Source organism: Hippocampus guttulatus, chromosome 12 (assembly GCF_054856545.1).
Source record: "Hippocampus guttulatus isolate MCC_2025c chromosome 12, RoL_Hgut_1.0, whole genome shotgun sequence".
Taxonomy (NCBI): Eukaryota; Metazoa; Chordata; class Actinopteri; order Syngnathiformes; family Syngnathidae; genus Hippocampus; species Hippocampus guttulatus.
In genome coordinates, this window is record NC_141272.1 from 3,639,687 (window position 1) to 3,660,599 (window position 20,913).

The following is a 20,913-nucleotide window of genomic DNA, read 5'->3' on the forward strand; positions in this document are numbered from 1 at the left end:
CCTACGTGGGTGCGATAAAGCAAACAGTCCGCGGTCCTTCCCCGACAGACTAATTTGAACAAATTCTCCAATTGCACCCCAAATTGAAAGCACATTGAGTTGCGGACAGCCATCATTTATATATTTTTTTGGAAAAATCTGGCTAAGTGACCAAGAATCAAGCCAAAATATTGCACTGGCAACTACCCTTGTTACGACAAGCAGCTGGTTGGCCAGACACATGTTCTCATTGTGCTGGCAGAGGCACCGGTGTGGCACCCTGAATGATGTTGTTAGCCCCAATAGCACGACAACAGGCAGGTATCGTCGTAATTTATTGAAGAGTCTTCGCAAAGTCATTCAGGGGGAAGCACGAGGAGTCCACAAGGGAATGTCCACACAAGGAACAAGAAGCTACATGAGATGGCAACAGAGTCCACTAGCGTGGTGACGGCACGAACTTGCACTGAGGAAATGGTCTGTGAGTCAATTTGTACCGGTCCAAACGAGCAGCTAGGCAACAGGTGGGTGATGAGCTGACGAGTCTCAGGTGTGAGGTGCAGCGCACCCCGGCTGCGGAGGCTGCCTGGCTGGCCCCTCCCTAACAGATGTATCTGCATGGGACACGACGGCTACGTTTGGCCGCACTCCGGCCGCAGGGTGGGGAAGTGTCTCCCAGCCCTGCGCTGGAGTGTAAATTCAGACCTTAATGACTGTGTGGAATGTTAATCAGAGGTTCAATAAACAGACTCACGCATGATGCACACAGATGTCTGTGAAATGATTGCAGTGCCCCTTTCGACGATTTACTGTTTGGGAGTCGGGGATAATGGATGAAGGGGAAGTTCTATTGGCGTCGGTCACGTGACCTAAAATCACCCGTACTCGCATGGCTTGGCTCAGCCACCCCCTCCATCATTTTTTTTTTGGAGCACTTGAGATGCTCGGCCTGCCTCCAACACTCATGAGCGGAGCCAGAAGTCTATTATCTGGACAGGTTTACTTTCGACGATGATTGTGCAGAAGGAGAAGAGCGAATGGATTTAGTTACCAAATCATTGTCCCTGCAGGGTCTGCCTCAACCCTCCATCTTCCCACTCCGTCTCTCTCTCAGACATTTGGTACTAACGCACTTAGTCTTGCCCTTAGGGTTTTCGGTGTCAATAATTTGCTGTGCGCTTCCCAGACAGCTGCTCTGAAGCACGTCAGCCCACGGATGGGAAGGGAGCGTTGCTTTTGTTTGTCGGGAACGGATCCAAAGCAATTTCAACGGGCAAGCGGAGAGGATTCCACAGCGCACGAGGTCGAAATCAAAAGAGGGGGCAGCACCGGGCAAAGTCACGATACAGCGCGTAAGCCGTCGCTAAGTCATGCGGCCGGTGGCCATAATGAAAACGGCAGTGCATAGTGGCGGTCAGACAGATCCAGCCGGTGCAGCATTGCACAATGAGGCCGTTATACTCATGACAAGCATCCCTCTTTGCCCTGACAACGTGAACGGGGAAAAACTGTTGACACCCACAAAGTACAGTTCCCATTACATCACGTTGAGGCCCATCACAACGTTTTGGGAGTAAAGTTAAGTCGAGTGGAGACATCAATCACTCCGCCCGGGTGCGGTTGCTTGATATTCCGCAGCAGTGAAAGCAGCTCTCGCTGTTCTTTAGCTTACGATGCAAAGTATCCAATGAAGCTATCATTGGATACTTTGCATCGTAAGCCAACAGGTTTCTGTGATAATCGCCGAGATCATTGAGCTGCTGCATTTCGAAATCTTGGCCCCGCCAGATGGTGCATTTTATATTTCAAAGGCATTTGCATACTGCCTCGGCAAATTGCTTTGGGTTCCCAGCTGAAACATATGAAGCCGGATTCCATCTAGAGCCTCTTCAAAGGTAATAAGCTTGAATTTAGTTGCCTGGACACACCGGTCTAGCCTGCTTCCCGAGGCAATGCACCTGGACGTCTTGCAAAAGTCCATGTGCTTTATAGCACAGCGAAGTGGAACGAGACATGTACTTGATGGATATCTCGACAAGGGAGGAACACTGCTAAGGACCTCGGAGACATTGTCGTGTGGAAAGTTTCCCGGCTGAACCAACGGAGCCAACGCTATGGACACGGTGTCACAGTTAAACTGCAAGCTTGGAAACAATCACCAGTGATCAGTACGGCAAATCACTGAATTTATTCTTTCTCGTCAGAGGCTTCATTTTCGCTAAATGCATATCATTCATCAAATGTCACCCAAACAACCTCTTTCCAGATTTGCTGGAAAGTACCTACTCTTTTCCAAAAAACGACAGTCATTGCAAGAGAGAAGGTACCACCCGTTTCGATGGATTCACAGCCCCGTCTTTTTTTTTTTTTTTTTGCTGACTCTGGATAAATCACTCATCACATCAAATGCCTGTTTGCAACGACGTGACCATTTTGGGAGAACACACTTACTTTCCCTGAGGTAATTGAGATGAGAGAGAAGAACTTCGGCATTGTACATGGTGGTGAGCCGGAGGAAGTCGTCCTTGCTCATCTTGCACAACTCTTTGCCGTCCGTGTTTTGAAACAAGGACGTGTCAATCTCCAACAGGCCGTACTCCTTGATGGCCCACTCTAGCCACTGGCGCACGTGGTCCTGGGACCACAAGGAAGGATCTGCCGGTGGAAGGAACCAAAGTTGTCGTTTATTGCCTGCGCATACAATTTGAACTTACATCTGGACTTGGAGGAGGACGAGGAGGGAGTTGAGCGTTTAGCAAGTCGCGCCATAAAAAAAAATAAAAAAAAAAATGAACGCGTTGAAAACGGAGTGATTTATCAGCGGCAGGCACGGCTCCGTTATTAGATATAAATAATTCTTTGTCCTCCTTCGACCACAGGAGGATTCATCAGCGTCGGATAATGTTTCGGGTAAATCGACTTTCACAGGGGAGTCTTCATTTTCAAATCCCTTTCTGTCATTGTTCAACATTTCTTACCTGGACTTACATCTGGAGAGACTTACTCAACAAAGCTCAGTTTCTGTTGGAAATACTGCTTAGACAATGTGGAACCCAGACTGGTAGCAGTCAAGGTGCAGCCTCCGTGTTGAAGGAGTGTCTGTCTGCATCCGTTTTAAATCAACCTGTGACAATTCACCGGGGACTCAAATAACATTTTTTTTATCCCCTTCCCCCCTTTTTTTTTAAATAAAATCAATTTGCCGTGATTGCTTTCAGGAAAAATGTAACCCCCTTTCCCATCTTTGTGGCTCGAATGAATAATTCTGGCAACGTACCCTTTCTTCGAAATTACAGGGCTGAAACTGCACTTGTAGCTCCACAAGTTGTGCCATTTTCACATTTTTTAATGATTAACTTGGTGAAACCATAGCTGTTGAAGAAATATAACTCTGGCAGACCGAGAGATATTTCGACTCGCAAACACTCAGCCGCACTCTTGTGGGAGAGATGAAATATTGGCACCCAGCTAAATGAAAATAGGGCTGCCTGGGTGAAGCTGTGTCAAAAGAGAAGGACTATAGAAGAAAATATGAATAGGTCATTGCTTCTGTATATGAAATACACACACACACACATACACACAACTTCACACAGCACATTTGGGACATAGTTATGTTTCGAGTACTCACCAGCCGGCACAATGACTCTCCGTTCATTGGTGGTCATGTTAGGGGGAGGCGCAATTTTCTCATCCATGTAGTTTCCATAGTTCATCTGAGACGTCTCGTTATTCCCCACCAGCTTATTACATTTACCCACGCTGCAGTCCACTGGAGACTCCCTGCTAAGCACACACAAGTGTATTGCCAAAAAATATTAGGACGTCTTGTGAAATGGTTGTTTGGATAAAAAGAAGGACTGTGTTAGTTAAAACAAGACGATTGTCAAGGGAATTTGCTCGGTTTGTAAATAATAGTGGATGAGAAATGTCCTAAACAAATATCAATTTGAGGATTTTTTTTGGGGGGGGGGGGGGTGCAAGGGGGGCGGGATAACAAATCCTTGCACAAACTTGTGATTGGATAGGTTAAATCTTGCATTTTCAGTGCAACATGTCCACCATGTGTTTGAGTCATCAGGATTTTGTTTATGCCCGTTGCTCGTGGAAAATCTTGCAACTTGGAAATACTGCATTACCATTTTTTTGTTTGTTTGTTGTTGTTGGGGTTGGGGTTTTTTTTTTGCTATTCTGTTGGATGAGAACGTTTGTGGGACACGTCGACAAACAATGAAGTGCTGTAATCATGAATGAATTTGGGTTACTTTGAAAAACAAAAACAAAAAACAAGGAATTTGACCATTGCATTGTTTCTTGAGTGCATTTCGTCGATCAGAGACCTCCACTCGAATACATGTCTTTTGGCAATTAATCGTCACGTAAGCGTTGCCGATTTCCAAATCGGAATCACTTTCATTTGCCAAGCTGTGAAATTGTGTCACGCAAGTGCTACTGCACAAAAACACTTCCTAGAACAACAATATAAACTTGCACTAGACAGTAGGAATCGGTGATTCCCAAATTTTATGCTCTGGCACATTAGTGTGCCATCAAAGAGTCTCAGATATGCCATGGGAAAGCACAAAGTTTTCATTGAGTTTTCACCCAAATTATTGATTGACTTGGATTTATGCTGGTGACTTCTAGTAACAGGCGGATCAAAGAAATACTTTTCCTCTTGATGGCAAAAGGACCAAGTCACCTGCGCACTATCCTCTTGCCATAAGCAAATGGTAAGATCATTATTATTATTATTATGAAGTTGATCGTCATTATTTCAGAATTCTGTCGAACCTTTTTGAGAAATGTTGGTTTGGTGCTCTACCTTGGGCTCATTTGAAACATATAAGCATAGGTTCAATCAATGTCAAGGAGAGTGCTTCAAACAACTAAGCATCACAGCCCAAATAGATGCGTCCTGCAGTAATTATTTAAAAAAAAAACATATCTTCGAAACGATATTATCAACATACATCGAACGCACACACACACACACACACACTTCTGCTTCTTACCGCGATCCGTTCATATGCTCATATTCTCGCTTGACGTTGACCCGCACCGGCTGGTTGAGCCACTCCTGCGGTGGGGGTAATGGGTTGATTTTGTGAGTCTGGCCATAGTCCTGCGCGCCAGATGCAGTCATGTCTGTCTTGGGGAGGGGGGCAGCAGCAGCGTACGGCGGCTCAAATAAGGACTGGTCTTCACTCACCACTGATAGCGCCTCCTGTAAAGCGAAGCAACAATCACGTGGCTTGTCTTTTTTTTTGCTCAAGCAGGCCGTACATCGGAATCCTAACTCGACGGCGTGTTTTTCAAGAGTTAGGGATGAGTAGCTCGTGAATGATTGAGGATTCGAACCAAAGCTCTGGCTCTAAAAACCGCTCTCGCACCCTGAATAGCATGAAGCATACACAGTGAAGGGCTCAGCGTCGGGCCCTTCTAGCTGACTTTTGGTGTTTCAGTGACGACATCCGCAGCAGTCGTTTTGACATGCGAACACAATAAATAGCAGGCATTATGTAAAAAATACAAAACTGATTTGCGGGGACTATTTTAGACCTCTTGGCCCTCTAATTTTGGTAAACCCCCCCACCCCGCACCCCGTCTCCCACACAATTGCGCTCCGCTTATTCGTATTTCTGTTCAGTACAACTCCAAATGTTAATTCATCTGGGATACATGTTTGGCTTTTGTTTGTCTCTGGTATTGTTATGAATTCTGAACTGAGGATAAAATGATTGTGTGTGATATTTTAGGAGAATTATCGCATTAATTTGGGAGAATCCGATTGAACAAATGAAGGATCCACTGACACCTCTGAGTCGAGGAATGTATGTTCACGATTAAATTCAAAGGAACCTTCCATGCTCTCACAATCGTGATGCGATTGTCCAGCTCTGCGTCATCAGATGAACCCGATTTGTAGTCTCGTGGCTAACAAATCGATGGACAGGCACTTCCACTTTTGTCAACTACAAAGTGACTAGTTGTACAGTATATTCTTTTTTGTAACCGTAGATCTACTTTTTGTGTCGTAAATTTGGACTTTGCGACAAGTTTCGTGCTGGGCTAATTTCGGAATGGTATGAAATGATCACCATGCAGCTATCATTGTGCGAATGTATCAACAAAAACAAGAACAAGCCAGAGCGAGGAAGTGTGTGAGTTTTGGGTGGGCTGGCTGGCAGATGTTCACCTCCAACGTTTCCTGCCAACACATGAGAATGACATCAATCTTCTCAACACTCTCCGGGCCAAAAGAGCAAATGAAGTCTCCAACATGTTGAACTCTTCCTTTAAGAATGGCAGGACGTTGACAGGCGATGACAGTGATAAGAATTGCTTCGAAGCGAACATCAGAATCCACTTTTTAAACGACACCGAAACTTGTGATGTCAAATATTTACTCTCCAGGGGAGCTTTTTGAGCACTAATTAGGTGTAGTTATGGGTCATATCACAGTCTGGCATCCTAAGTAGTTTGGCTAAACAGCCCCTGTAGCTACTGTTGCTTCCTGTTGACGTGAGTTCGACTTCAATCATGCTCAAAGTGCAGTTAGGGTGCAAACAAATGCCACTCTGCTTACATGTCTTCGGTTCTCTGCAACGATTTCTATGGTGAAAGATTGTTTCATCCATGGAAATGTATTGTTTGTCTTCTGTCTGAAGACTCAACAGAAGCACTGGGTGGGTCACTGCAACACTGACCTAACTGCCGTGGCTCAGCAATGTAAGTTTATTAAAGAAAACAAAAGCCACTCTTGACTGGACAACTTATTGTGCAGTTTCACCGGGCTCCTCTTCAAATGCCTGGGAAGTGTTCGATTTGTTTAAAATGCTGGAAATGTCCAAATTCCAGACATGTCACGGTTGGAGTTTTGTTAAAAATGCTCCGTGACAATCGTTTTTGGTGAGCCATTGCCCTTCCAGCCGTCGCCACTCAAAATCCGCCAAAAGCGCAGAGAGAAATACTCATAAGTCTGAATATGAGGCATTCTCATGACGTGTGGATGCTTTTGAGTCGGGATTTGAATCACATCTGGATCTGATAGGATCTGATGGCACGACTTAGACGGAGATGTGTCTAATCCTCAAAGGATGGAATTTAAATCATTCTGAAATGCCACGTATGTTTGTGGAAAAAAAGGGGGAAAAAATGACAAGACTGATCACTATTTCCAACGTCACCGCGATGCCAGAGATTCTCCAGTCCGACACTCTCCACCCTACTGAAGACACACTTTTAGATGGCCTACGCATAAATGTCAGAAATGAAGTCATATTCTATGGATCTGCAACAACTGCTCTTTAAAAACAGACAGCGCAATGCAATTATTCATACAAAATCACCTTCAAGTAATACAGTACACTTAAGATATCCAACTTGTGCTAGACAAAGCTCTCTGTCGGTAGCCTCGGTTATGTGCCAGAAATCAAGAAGAAAAAGCACATTTGGGAGGAGAATATGGACGTAAAAGGTCGCATAAAAGCTAAACCCCTCGAGAACGTTCAACCTCGTTCCCAGAATGAGATTTTCCAGGGATGTAATCAGTTGATCCATCATATAGTCTGATTCCTGGCAGTATTACTTGCTATCTAAGCAGCACACAGCAGCTAGTGTGCCACCGATAAAACGCCAAGAAGCGATGGAACGTCTTGTTACAGCCCGATAAGGACACCCGCGACGATTGTGACTGTTGCAAGTTACATTCCGAGTGACATATCAGCCTGTCAAGTGGAAACCATGATTGGCAAGTGGTGTGTGCCCATCAAGATGGTAGAGAAGGGCGTTTAAAAATAGGAGCGGACTCCTCTCTGCTGAGGAGAAATCTGCAGCGTTTTCTCTTTCCTGTACAACAAGCACAACGAACGAACGCGTCAGGCTTCTACTTGGTTTTCGACAACAAAACGATTCACTTGTGAAACGCATCCCCATTCAATTTCATTTACAGCTTTTAACAATCCTTCGAAAATGTCCAAGGCAAACATCAGCATAGTGAGCGATCGCTCGACTGGTGAACACTTTACTGGGTGATCCACATTTACGTCAAACCGTCGGAACGCCTCATGGCCCGAGGGACGAATAACGAGGACGCAGCATAGACACATATCTATCCATTTATCTATCTACATCTGTACACACATCGACATAAACGGTAGCTCTTAGCCATTGGGAGCCAGGAAAATGCTAAGTAATAGCCAATGGAAGAGCAGCTCTAAGCATGTTGCGTTCAGGTAACTTGGAGCTGCCACAAACAGTCCATATATTTCATGTATTTTTACCTTTCGTATCTTGAAATTTCTTTCAGAATTAGAGTCAGTGGCGGACCCTCGGGGCCAGCAAGGCCTTCTCTGCTGGCCTAAACATTCATACAATAACATAAATTTGATTCATGTTATTTTATTTTCATAAATATGTAAACAGAATTATTCTCTGTATTCTTTACGTCATATTATTTCCACTTAGTCGAGTGGCTTTCAATGTTATTAAAATGACATTGAAAGCCACTCGATAAATAACTTATTTATCATGGTAGAGTTTTTAACCAATCATATTTCAGCTACCTTGTGTTGCCAGGTAAATTAAATTTGCTCAGGGCCTTCAGATTAAACAGAGCAGGCCCCAATGCGCTGTAAATCAGACATGCCCAGCTCCGGGCCTGGAGGGCCACTGTCCTGCCTGTTTTCCAGCTCTCCCGCCTGCAAACACACCTGATTCAGATGATCAGCTCATCAGCCAGCTCTGAAGCAGCATTAGAACGATCCTGATGATTTGAATCAGGTGTGTTGCTCCTGGGAGAGCTGGAAAACAGGCAGGACAGCGGCCCTTGAGGACCGACTTTGGACACCCCTGCTGTAAATGAACGGGCATCGTCAGGTTGCAATAGCCAATCAGATCACGAGTCTGCGTACCGGGGCCAGCTAGAAGCTGTCAAACTCCGGTCCTCGAATTCCCTGCATGTTTTCCAAGTCTCCCTGTTGCAACACACCTGATTCAAATGATCAAATCATCAGCAAGCTCTGCGCAAACCTGGCATTGCACCTGTTCATTTGAAGCAGGTGTGTTGCAACAGGGAGACTTGGAAAACATGCAGGACAGCGGCCCTCCAGGACCTGAGTTTGACACCTATGCCTTACATCAGAATCAGAATCAGAATCAGAATCATCTTTATTGGCCAAGTATGTAGAACACACAAGGAATTTGTCTCCGGTATAACAAGCTGCATTAGTATCATCGTAAACAACAGATCATTGAACCATTTTAGAGTAACCAGTAGCAGTATTTGTAGTACAAGAAGAGTGACTACGTCAGTGACTGTTTAAGGAGTTAATGGCTAGAGGGAAGAAGCTGTTTAAGTGTCTACTGGATTTGGTGCGCATGGATCTGTAGCGTCTGCCTGAGGGGAGTAGCTGGAAAAGGTGGTGGGCAGGGTGCGGGGGATCAAGGAGGATTTTCCGTGCCCTTGTCTTGATTCTTGCAGTGTGCAAGTCCTCAAGAGTGGGTAGGGCGGTGCCAACGATTTTTTCCGCCGTCCTAACTGAGACTGGACGTGCGCGTTCGGTGATTGGATTAGCGCCTGCTAGAGGGAGCTATCACTGCATTTTAACCCAAAACGGCCGAAGAAGAAGACGTTGATCTGGTTGCTGAACTACTTTCCACACAATTTTCAAGACGGACCTTCCACGAAAAGCTGGATATTGTGCGAAGAGGTCGCCCAACTCCTGCGCTAGCTGGCTAGCTAGCCTGTCCCAGCCTGTCATTTTCAGACGAGCAATTATGAACTCTGAGAAACGCTGCAAATTGTACTGCTGGGAATGCCCATTGCTTGCAACGGATCGATTTGGTGTTTGGAGCCACACTGGATTTACCCATATAAGTTGTTTTACCAAGGCAGCAAGGAAACATCAGTGCACTTACAAACTACGGTGCGTTTAAAAACGTTTGGGGACACTCGCGTCGATGTGCAGCTCAGTGAACAGGCACTACATTGGTGAGTAAATGAATTTTATTTTACATTTCTTCTTGTCATTTTATGTCGTTAGTATTAAATTAATGGCAACGAAATAAAATGACAAAGATACAAAAATGTATCAAATCTGCTCACCTGCAATTTATAATGGCGCATTGTAGTCACCTTCGTGCTCTAAAGTTCGTTCAATCTCAGCTGCTCAACATCGTCAGTTATTTGCTGTTGTGTAGCCGATTCTTAAAATGCAAATGATCTGTTTACTTTATCTTCAAAGAATAGTTTGTTTTGCTATTGTTTGGTTGGTGTCTTATATGAAACTGTGACATTGCTCAATTTATTGGACAGATCACACAGCCTAATTTGGGTGGCATTTTATTTAGTATTTTTAAATCATCTTTTTATTTTTGAAAATATCTGTAAATTTAGTTTCCTGCTCTTAATTGTGAATGCATACTTGATGGTTTTAAATGCTCCTGAAATTAAGTGCTGCTTGACGAGCCTATACTGCATTATGTTAATGTAAGTGACGTCACTGAAGGCCTAAGGTTGAAATGCACGGCCCGCCACTGATTAGAAGCAATATTTTCCTGTTGAGGCGTTTCGTATCTTGATAATTTTGTATGAAGAGACATTCGTAAGTAGAGGTACCACTGTACTCTATTGCATTCCCTGTAAGCAAAAGTGGCACAGCAGACAATTTCTTGCCCCCAAGCTGCACTAGTGTATCGACTTACTGTACCTATCAATCAATTAAATGTATTTATATAGCACTTTTCATATATAAAAATTCAACTCCAAGTGCTGTACAATGCTCTAAAACTCCAAATGACCTTTTCCAGTGCCAACACCATACAGTAAATTATGACTATAAATTTACTCTTGACAATGACAGAGGGAGGTACACGCCTTGTTCCAGGGCTCCTCGCTTGTCTTGAATGTGTTGTGTGAAAACCAACTGAGGACTCAGCAAGTAGCCACTCGTCAACACTAATCTTCTCCCAAAAAAAGCCAAGAAATTTAATGAGCTGAAGTCTTTCAAAACTCCATGACTGCGCTAGGAAGTTTTTTTGGCAACTAGAGAGATCCAAAATGTATGACTTAAGATGCTCCACTGTACTTTACTATGAGGACGCACTCAGCATTTGGACTTATTTATCACTTCATCAATGTCGTACAGGGCAGGATTGGAAAATTGGCTTTCCCTCATTTGATATCCAAATTCCGTTGTTGGTTCCACGGTTATGATGCAAGGTGCATCAGGAAAATTGTAGAACCGTCCATCCATCCATCCATTTTCCGAACCGCTTGATCCTCACTAGGGTCGCGGGGGGTGCTGGAGCCTATCCCAGCCGTCTTCGGGCAGTAGGCGGGGGACACCCTGAATCAGTCGCCAGCCAATCGCAGGGCACACGGAGACGAACAACCATCCACGCCCACACTCACACCTAGGGACAATTTAGAGCGTCCAATCAGCCTGACATGCATGTTTTTGGAATGTGGGAGGAAACCGGAGCACCCGGAGAAAACCCACGCAGGCCCGGGGAGAACATGCAAACTCCACACAGGGAGGCCGGAGCTGGAATCGAACCCGGTACCTCTGCACTGTGAAGCCGACGTGCTAACCACTGGACTACCGGGCCGCCATTGTAGAACCGGTGTGTCCCAAAAGATATATTTCAAATCCAGACTAGGAGGTTTTCCCTTCTGTGTGGCCCAGATGACCAACACGTCTGTGCACAAGAAGAGGCGAGAGTTGTGGCAGGATAGCTCCTTGCTGCCGCACCATGACAATGCTTACAATGCCCTGAGCATCTGACAGCTCCTGACCAAAAACCCATATTTTGCAAAACTTTTCGAATTATTTGGAATTTATTGTTACTGTAGCCATAACATATTGCGCAGCCACAAAATGGCACCACAGTTTCTCAGAACAATCATGGCTCAGCTTACAAACATTACATAACCTAACTCAGAAAACAGGTGAGCCATGATTGTTCATTACCCGAGCCCTGCGGAACTGTGATGCCATTTTCAGTCGACAGCAGGTGGCAAAATGGCCGCCCCTGAGATGGATAAAAGCGAGTGAGTTTTGTTATTTAATTAATATTCCACAAGCATTTTTTTACTAACCAGAAAGCCATGTTTTGACCACTGGGGGTGCATAGGACATATAATTTCATTTTATTTATATATTTTTTTTACTTGACCTAGTCTTTCATCTGCACAGTGTTTTTTTGAGTTTTTTTTTTTTTTTTTTTTTTACTTTAGAGGCCCCATCTTGAAGGACGCACACAATGCCTCACGTGAGTCAAACACCTGCCTGGAGCCACTGCCTTGTTTTTGTTTACATCAGCCATCCCAGTGCATCACAACACGTTCTCCACCTGTAGTCCCACACGTGTGTCTCTTCGGCACACACAACACAACGGACGTCCACCAGGAGGGCGTTGCGGAGGAGAAGGAGGAAAGGGCTCCATTCCTGTCTTTTGTTTAAGTCGGAAAAGGAAACCTGTCAGGAAAAGATTGTGTAGAACAGGAAACTCTCATGACTCAAGAGAGTGTTCTTTCTTTAAGAGCGCACAAGTCAGCCCAGCCATTCACACCCACATTTCAATTACGAGCCTATTCTTCATTCTTGGGTTTTGACGACAAACATCTCAATGCTTCTTGCACCCAATCCATCTACCATACAAAATAATCACACGCGCACGGCCTTCATGCGTAGCATTTTTTTTGTTCTTTTTTTTTGTGGTATGGCAAACGTTAACACTCCTTCAACACACGCACACACACACACACACACCACCTTCACCACCACCACACCCAACTGCCACAAACCTCCTACTTAAAATGTCTCCCAAAACACAACAGTACTTTTCATGAGGTGTGCTCGATTTTGGGTGCATTTTTGGGGGCTGACACTTGTTAGGAAGTCAGCCAAGAGAGGGACTTGCCATTCAAACATCTGGAAGCATCTGCAGCCATCTGGAATGTGACTGTCTAGAAGGCAAAATGAGGAAGGGGGGGGGGGGTGCAGTAGCCAATGTTAATTCAGCCCAGCACTGCTTGTGACTACCAATTTCACCAAATACTACTTTCCAATGAGGCGAACCATAATATGCTAATAATTATGCTAAATAGCCTACTTTTAAGATTTATGTATCCCCTTTTTTATTTCCACATCATGCATGTCTAAGTGGTTCAAGTTGCCGCCACACTTGTGAGACTTTTGTCATTACAACGCATTAACCAACTAGTTATTAACAACTTTGTAACCACTCCGTAAGAGTAACACGGGTTGTGTAACTCTGACAACGAGAACACTTTGTGAAGTGTGGTTTTAAAGTGTTGCAAGCTTGCAAGTTGCCAAATAACAGATTTCCTTAAACAACACACAACACCCCCTCCTACGAAAATACTGAAATACGTTCCACTACTAATAATCAGGGGGTGCCCTACGAGATCACCGAACCATCACATTATCGCCACCAATGACAGGCTCCGTTTGAACCCGTCACCGGAGACGCCACCGTTGCGCAGCTCCACTCCGGCGTGGAGCCTCCAATCCACTCACACTGCCTCGCCGGTCACACTTAAGAACAAGCTTGAAGTCAATGAGAAGGCATTTACCTTACCAACATGAAAATGCAACTTCTTTTTTCTCCCCCCCCCCCACCCCCCTCCCACAGAAAGTGTGTTGTGGGGGAAAATAGGGCCGCTCCAGATGTGCGTAATTTGCGCGCTCGCTCCTCAGAAATCCAACGTGCGACTCAAGCGTCGACGCACGACATCCTCACAGCGCTCGGAAAAATATGATTAAAAAAAAAAAACGAAGCAGTTGAAGGGGGATGGTTTGAAAGGAACGGCGAGAGAAAAAGGTCCTCGCTGTAGAGGTCCCAGCTCACGCACACCAAAAAAAAAAAAAGGAAAAAAAAAGGAGGCGCAACTTTGGGAGAAAAAAGCGGTCCCCACGATCTACACCCCACTCTCCACCCTTACCTTAATAGTTCCGTCCATTTTGGGCAACTTTCAGTGGACTCCGATGGTATCCCAAACATGACACGCTCCTGAATTAATTCCAGCCTAGTCCCGGTCTGTGTGGCGCAGAGAAAGACACTTTTTTTTCTTCTTTTTTTTTCTTTCGTCCTAAATTTGGGAAGTGAAGTCACCGCCGCTCGCTTGCTCGCTCGCTCGCTTGCTGCTGCTGTTGTTGCGAAGGAAGGTTGAGAGAAGGAAGCGGTGTGTCACCCAAAAGCCCTGCCTTCGAAAAAAAAAAAAAAAAAAAAGGGCAGGATACTGTCCGGTGGAGATAAGCAGGCAAAACAATTGAGTGTTCACTCCGTTGTTATGTTTTTTTGTTTTTGTTTTATTTTTTTTTCTAACTGGGGAATATTTACAGGATGGCGATGGCGGCCTGCTGTGGAATATTTTTACGTGACGTTTTTTTTTTCTTTCCAAAAATGCCACATATCGGAGGTGGTGGGAGTGTGATACTATTGATGATAATAATAAATGGCCGAGCTCAGTTAGTAGCACACATTTACTTCCATCATATCTTTTAACATATCACATCTGGCAAGATCTGTTTTAAAGTCAAATGTGAGCATGCACGATGGAGAGGTGAGTGGGCTTCAAATCACCCCAAGATGACAAATCCGAGTGCTTGTTGCAATATTTCTTTGCCTTACAAGCTTCCACGTCAAGGTGAAGACTTCCCAGAGAAGCCATAAATCACATCCATGCATTCAACACCCTGCAACACCCCCCAAAAATCTGCTCTACACGTGTGTGGCACTGCAGGAAGTACAACCGTCATCATTCGGATTTTGTTTTCAAATGCATTGACAAGTCTGGCTTCGTTCTTCTTTGGTTAAAAAAAAAAATAGATCATTTCCACCCACACCTATTTGATCCTTTCTGTATTCCCAGTCAAACCTCGCTCTTTGCAAAAAAAAAAAATTCTTCTCAATTTTGCATGTGAATTTTCCCCCACATTCGTGAAGAGGAAAACACCAATTGGACAGCCCCTTTTAATTTGATATTTTCAAGTTAGTGCATCTAGTGAATGCTTAGCTGTATTTTTCCAAATGGGGCGAGGTGGGGCATAGGAAAGCTTGGTGGGCCGGATCAAATCCTCTTGCGGACTGCATATGGCCCACATGCTGTAGGTTCTCAAACCCTCATCCTACTCTTCTTTTGAGACATTTCTCCAGTGAAATTCAATGTCAGCTCGTTGATGAACACTCTTTGCAGCCGGCTCAAAGTTGAGGCCGCGCCAGTGGCAGCAGGGCCGGTCTGTCTGCTCCCCTCTTGGGGGTCTGGCGGGGCTGAGGGCCCCACCCTTGGGACCGCCACATCTGGATCCTGCTAAGGGTCAAGGCATCTCCTGCCTGAGGCCAGCTCAGACTCGTATAATTAAGGGAGACACCTTGTTTAACTCTTCTCTGGCCAGTTCGATGCCACCTCCCTCTTCTTAAAGTCGCCTTAATTGTATGTTGCTCGTATTTAGTTTGAATCATCGAGCAGTTTCGAGATAGAAATGCTTCACGCCATCCCACTGGTTGTTGGTTGAACCAGTCACAAAAAAGTGTGACCTGAAAGTTGAATGGAAAAACATTCGGCATAGATTAATGACCGTCGCCCACAGGAGATCAAGCTGCACAATCCTAGGGCAGTAACGTGCAGGTTTTGCCTTTATCAAGACAATAAAGGTCAGATCGCCAAGCTTATTGTTGTATTTGCCGTGAATCGGAACCACAATGCATCATTCTGTGAGCGGTTTTGAATATTTTGGTTAGCTTTTTTAGGTTCATGAGTGGGTCAAGATATTAAAAACACCGGTTAATAAGATGTAGCCGCCACCACAAAAATACATCATTTGGTACAGAAACCATTTTTAGGATAAGGAATTATAATTTGCTGACTGAGTATTTGCTGGCCAATTAGTAAAGGAAGCGAATGAGATATTTTAGGAAACATGAATGCAAATGATAATGTCATGATAACTAAAGAAAATGAAACTAACCGATGTGCCATTGTCAATCACAACTGAGGAAGCATTGCAGAGGCAGCTCCGGTATTGGATCTCACTGGATGACGCAAGTGCACTTTATAAAAGTGACAACCAAAAAAAAAAACAACAAAAAAAAAACGGATTTAACCAGCCAGACAAGATAACATCTTACCAAAACCCAGTTTCCTCTCTAGATCTCCCCATGAAGCCTATTAGGGTGACAGGGGGTCCGGGCCCTATCCCAAGACCATAATGAATACAGTGGTAACAAACATTTTGGAAGGCCAATAAACAGATGCAAGTTGGTTTACTCAGTCAACCACAGAACATCTGGCTCGACGTTGCAAGGAGTCAGCCAGCAGACAGTTCTTCTTCTGCACACACACCATCAGACATGCATTGCAGTGGTGCTCCTGCATGCACGGAGCCTTCCACTGGAAGGGCCCTGGATGTCAGAATTGGGGAGGGGTTACATGGACCCAGGGGTCCCCAACCTTTTTTTTTGTTGCTCCGGATTAGTAAGAACCGTGAAGAACCCCCCCCCCCCCCCCCCAACGAATTTTTAAAAAACACGACTTGAGCTCAGATGGACGTGGTCGTTTTTCACAATCAACCACTCTGTCAATAAATCCTAACTGGAATTATAATTGAAAAAGATCAATCTTTTCAGCTCGACCGAATGATGCATGTTGAAGTTAGTGGGCTGTGGGCGCAGTGGATGAGGACCCCTGGATGGAAGGCCAGAAGGGCCAAACAAGAGGTGGATGGAACAGGAGAATAATCATGATCTAAATAAAGTACAAATGTTAGAACAACCGCACATACTGTTAATAAATACATGGAATAAAACATTGAAACGTAAGGGGAAAAAATATAAGAAACATTGATCCAACAAAGAACAAAACAAATATGTTATACTTTGTCATGTTCCATGTTGGAGTTGAACATGACCATTTCGCATCTTATTGTGGATGACGAATGCAAATGGTGTGAATGACATTTAAAAAGTATGAAGAAACAATCAATTAAACATTCGATCTCGTATTTTCTTCACCACAAGCACCCAAAACGAATAAAACAAAGAATAAAAAAAAGGATGTCGTATGTTAACATCAGTCTTGTATTTTGTTTTCTCCATACGAATAGACCATATAATAATAATAATACATTGAATAAATAGTATGTTCTCGTTTTAATAAAAACCAACCACATTAAAAAAAATACAATCAATAACACATCGACACCAAATAAAAATAAAACGATTTGTATTTGTTTTGTATTCAACGTCACTCCAAGATTGATGAGACTCGTAACCCGCGACTAGGTCACTGTGCGCTGGATGCCTTTCATTCGACTGCATCCAGACTGTCAAATCGTGGGCCCTCCAGTCTGGAAGCCTGAATTCCAAATACCAAAAGGCCACCAAAAAGTGGCGTCGGCAGCACGTATGTGCACGAACTGTCTGGCCCCCCCTCGCTCCGGGCCATAATTAATTTGAGATTTATTTTTATTGGAGAGTTCCAGTCTCGCCTGGTCTTAACCAAACAAAACCAAATGCTTGGACCGTGGAGTCTTTTTGAAGGAGGAGGGGAAGGCGGAGGGGGGGGGGGGGGGGTGGCGGGGGTAGACACGGATGTCTTATAGTTCTGCCACGTTATGTGCAAAATCTGTGAGTGTGCACGCAAAAAAAAAAAAAAAAAGTGAACTTGGCATCTAGCATGAAACGTGTGTGCGGTTTGCATTAAAAAAAAAACCAAACAAATAAAACATGATCATTTTAAAAAGAAGTTTCCATCCACGGTCATTCAAGAAGGGGGAGGGAGGCGCATTCTCAAAGCGTATTTTCTCACCAAACATTCCGCCATTCTAATTTCATTCTCAACAAACCCGGAATTGTCGAGAGTCCTCTTTAACCTTGGCAGCGTGAAAAGAGGCCTTCTTCAAAGATGTTGTTTTCCATGGAAAAATACTTGCGCTCTTGTTTTCTTTGTTTTATTTTGAAAGGTCATTATTGCTCCTTTTAATTGGCTACGGTGCAAATGATGTCGGCTTAGAAACTTCTTCATATCAATACAGACTATTTTTTGAACACCCCCCCCCTCCCCCGACCTTATCTTTTATTATTGTAGTCCAAATCACAGACAAATATTTTGCAATGAGCATAATTATTTCCTCCCTCAACTAAATTCTACATTCTTATGATTTCTTTGTTGTTGTCGTTCCAACGTGGCTGAACACGTGAATTCATGTCGGGGAAAAGAACGAAAATAAAGAGTCAAAAGAGGCGGTGCTGTCTCACCTTGACGTAAGACGACGTGTCAGGGACAGTTTGGAACATGACTTGGAACCTGACACAAGGGGGACCCCCAACGGTGCTGCGGCGTGTCAAACAGTGGACCCTGATATTGAAAAGGTGAAAAAGAATTGATTGAATCACTGGTATTTGTTACACAACCCGGCGCCGTTATTTTGCCCCTGTCCTTTTTTTTTTTTTTTCCAATGTCACCAAGATGGATGAATTATTTGTGGTGGCCCTTGCAGGAGGGGGGGTTAGAGGACCCGGGGCCTCATCATGCATCCCGACCCCCTTCCCCCTCCGAGCCTGAAGCTTACCACATATTGAAACACTTTTCACTTTAATAAGTGCAGCTTACAAAGTCTGGGGGTGAAAGGGCACTTGGAGGACGGTGCATTTGAGCCCCCCACCCCTTTTTTTTTATTTGCAACAGTTAGGGGAGACACATGCATCCTTTATACTGTATGTTAGTTTGATGAACATGTAATTAATTATAAAAGCCACGAATATATGCAGTGGGTTATTTGCAATTAAAACTAAGAATGTCAAATGAAGCCCCCCCTCCCCCAATAAAACATGACTATTTATGGTGCTTGAACAGTGATCAGTGGTTCATGGCACTGCACGTTTCCTCATTTTTACAGCCCAATTTCACCATCTGATGAGGTGTTGCTGTGTGGTAAATTCGGCTCGTCTCACGCTTGTGACCGCGGGACAGTTTAAAGCAGGGCTGAGCGACCAAGCATATAGAGAGTTTTTTTTTTTTAAATCGTCCCTTCAAGTTTGATTCGGTTTTAGAGTTGCACGGCCAGATCATGTACTGCCCTTTGGCCGTAGATTAGGAATCACTGCTTTAAATACATTTTTGTAGCCCAACTTATAATAAAGCAACCCCCCCCCCCCCCCCCACACACACACACACCAACCCAAATGCGTCCAATTTCTCCGCGGTGAAGAAGGCGCAATGGATCCGGGCATCTGCACCCAATTAGGCAGGGCAGCTCTGGTGAATAACGGCGTGAACCTTCCTCTGAGACAGCCCCGTGGGCCCGTGGGCCGAGACCCCTCTAGTGTTACATTTTAAGCATCTTAGTTTTGCTGTTATCCATCATGAGGCTCGGCAAAAAACGCATTCCGTGTTGCTTCACGCCCCACAAAAGCGACTCGTAGGTGCAAAACGATCGAGATTTATAGCACGACTGATGAATTGTACCAAAAAAAATGGAAGGCGCATGCATGTGCGGTTGAAAATATGGGCGCACCCTGCAGCATTTCCAAGGCAGAATTTGTCGACTCACCTGTTCTTTTTGCGTTGAATGCGCGCCGGGGCAGGAAGTGTCACTCCCCCTCCTCCTCCTGCTGCTCCACCTCGCTCTCACACTTCTAAATAATTAAGTCCTGTCCACGCGAAGCCGTCCGTTTGTTTTTTTGTTTTTTTTTTTCTTGTTCTTTGCGAGTTATTTTGGTTCGATAGTGGAGCGGCGATTATATGAATGGAAATGTTTCCGAGATGGTGACAAAGAGAGCTGCGGCCAATGAGCAGCAAGTGAAAAACCTCCCCTTGTCTGCAGCGTGAGGCCACTCCAGCGTGAAATAAGAGGCCATACACGCGCGCGCGCGCACACACACACACACACTTTCATACACTCAACTAGCTACCCAAATGTGGTACGTTTTGTCTTAAAACTTCTTGATGCTCAACTAAGATGTATTTTTGCCTTTTTCATGGTTGGCACCTTCAAAGTAACACTTACAAATGCCATTAAATAACAAGAACAACGACAATAAAATAGTGAAAAAATGTTTTATATGAAAATAAAATGACAATTAATAATGGCCCAAAAAAATGCTTGTTTCAAAAAAAGTTAACCTGGACAACTCAATTTAAAAAATAAATCAGAGATGGGCACTGAAAACAAACGAAAGGAATAACATGGCTGCACAAGTGTGCACACCTCATATAACGGGGATGTGGTTCTGCTCAGAATGAACCGGTCACCTTGAAATTTATGTTAAACTGCCTCCAATTAACCCCAAATGAAGTTCTGTTGTTCTAGTAGGTTTTTTATTTTCTTTTTTATTTTCATTTATCGCTTTTGGAAAAGGCTGAGAGTAAGTTTCACCCGTTTCTTGTCTGGTAACAATCAGAAGACTCTAAACTGTCACTTGAACCGATTTATGGATGCCAAAAAGACCGAATGTACCTGGCTGTGGAACTTTTTCCGCCGGCTGCGGAAGAAGGACCTATCTATCCAAAATGGTTGCTTATTTTTATACTATCTTAGCCGTGCTATCGTAGGCGACTTTGCCTAGCTTATGTGACAACATGTGACTCCGGTGGATTCAACTAGTAAGTGTGCGAAGAGTGACATAGACATGGAAGGCCACAACAAAGGCACCAATCTAATTATGTGTGCCAAAGTGGCCTAATGTAGCATTTTCTACGATTTTGTGCTCCTACTGACTGCTGTTATTAAAAATTGTATGCATGAAAAAAACTCCGTTGAGAGTTTCACTGCAGTGGCATGAGCTGAAATGACCATTAAAATAATGAACAATTCACTTGTTGATGTATCACGACACCTCACAGCAACACCGATGCAAATCGTCCACTTTGCGACAACCATCAGACTAAAAGCTTACAAACTGAAT

General features: G+C 44.2%; 1 protein-coding gene across 4 annotated transcripts in view; it reads right to left on the reverse strand.

Annotated features, from left to right (window-relative positions):
• Positions 1-19,645, reverse strand: part of fli1 (Fli-1 proto-oncogene, ETS transcription factor) — a 36,979-nt gene extending 17,334 nt beyond the window's left edge. The window contains exons 1-5 of one of the 4 annotated variants that reach the window (XM_086125385.1): positions 19,560-19,645; positions 18,265-18,364; positions 4,995-5,206; positions 3,611-3,762; positions 2,431-2,634 (exon numbers count right to left, since the gene is read on the reverse strand). In XM_086125385.1, coding sequence (XP_085981511.1) covers positions 2,431-2,634; positions 3,611-3,762; positions 4,995-5,206; positions 18,265-18,303 — 607 coding nt within the window. In that variant the 5' untranslated portion in view covers positions 18,304-18,364; positions 19,560-19,645. Of the gene's footprint in view, positions 1-2,430; positions 2,635-3,610; positions 3,766-4,994; positions 5,207-13,951; positions 14,179-18,264; positions 18,365-19,559 lie in introns of those variants that run through there. The other 3 variants (XM_086125384.1, XM_086125387.1, XM_086125386.1) reach the window with 3 other exon arrangements.
• Positions 19,646-20,913: the final 1,268 nt, after the last annotated feature.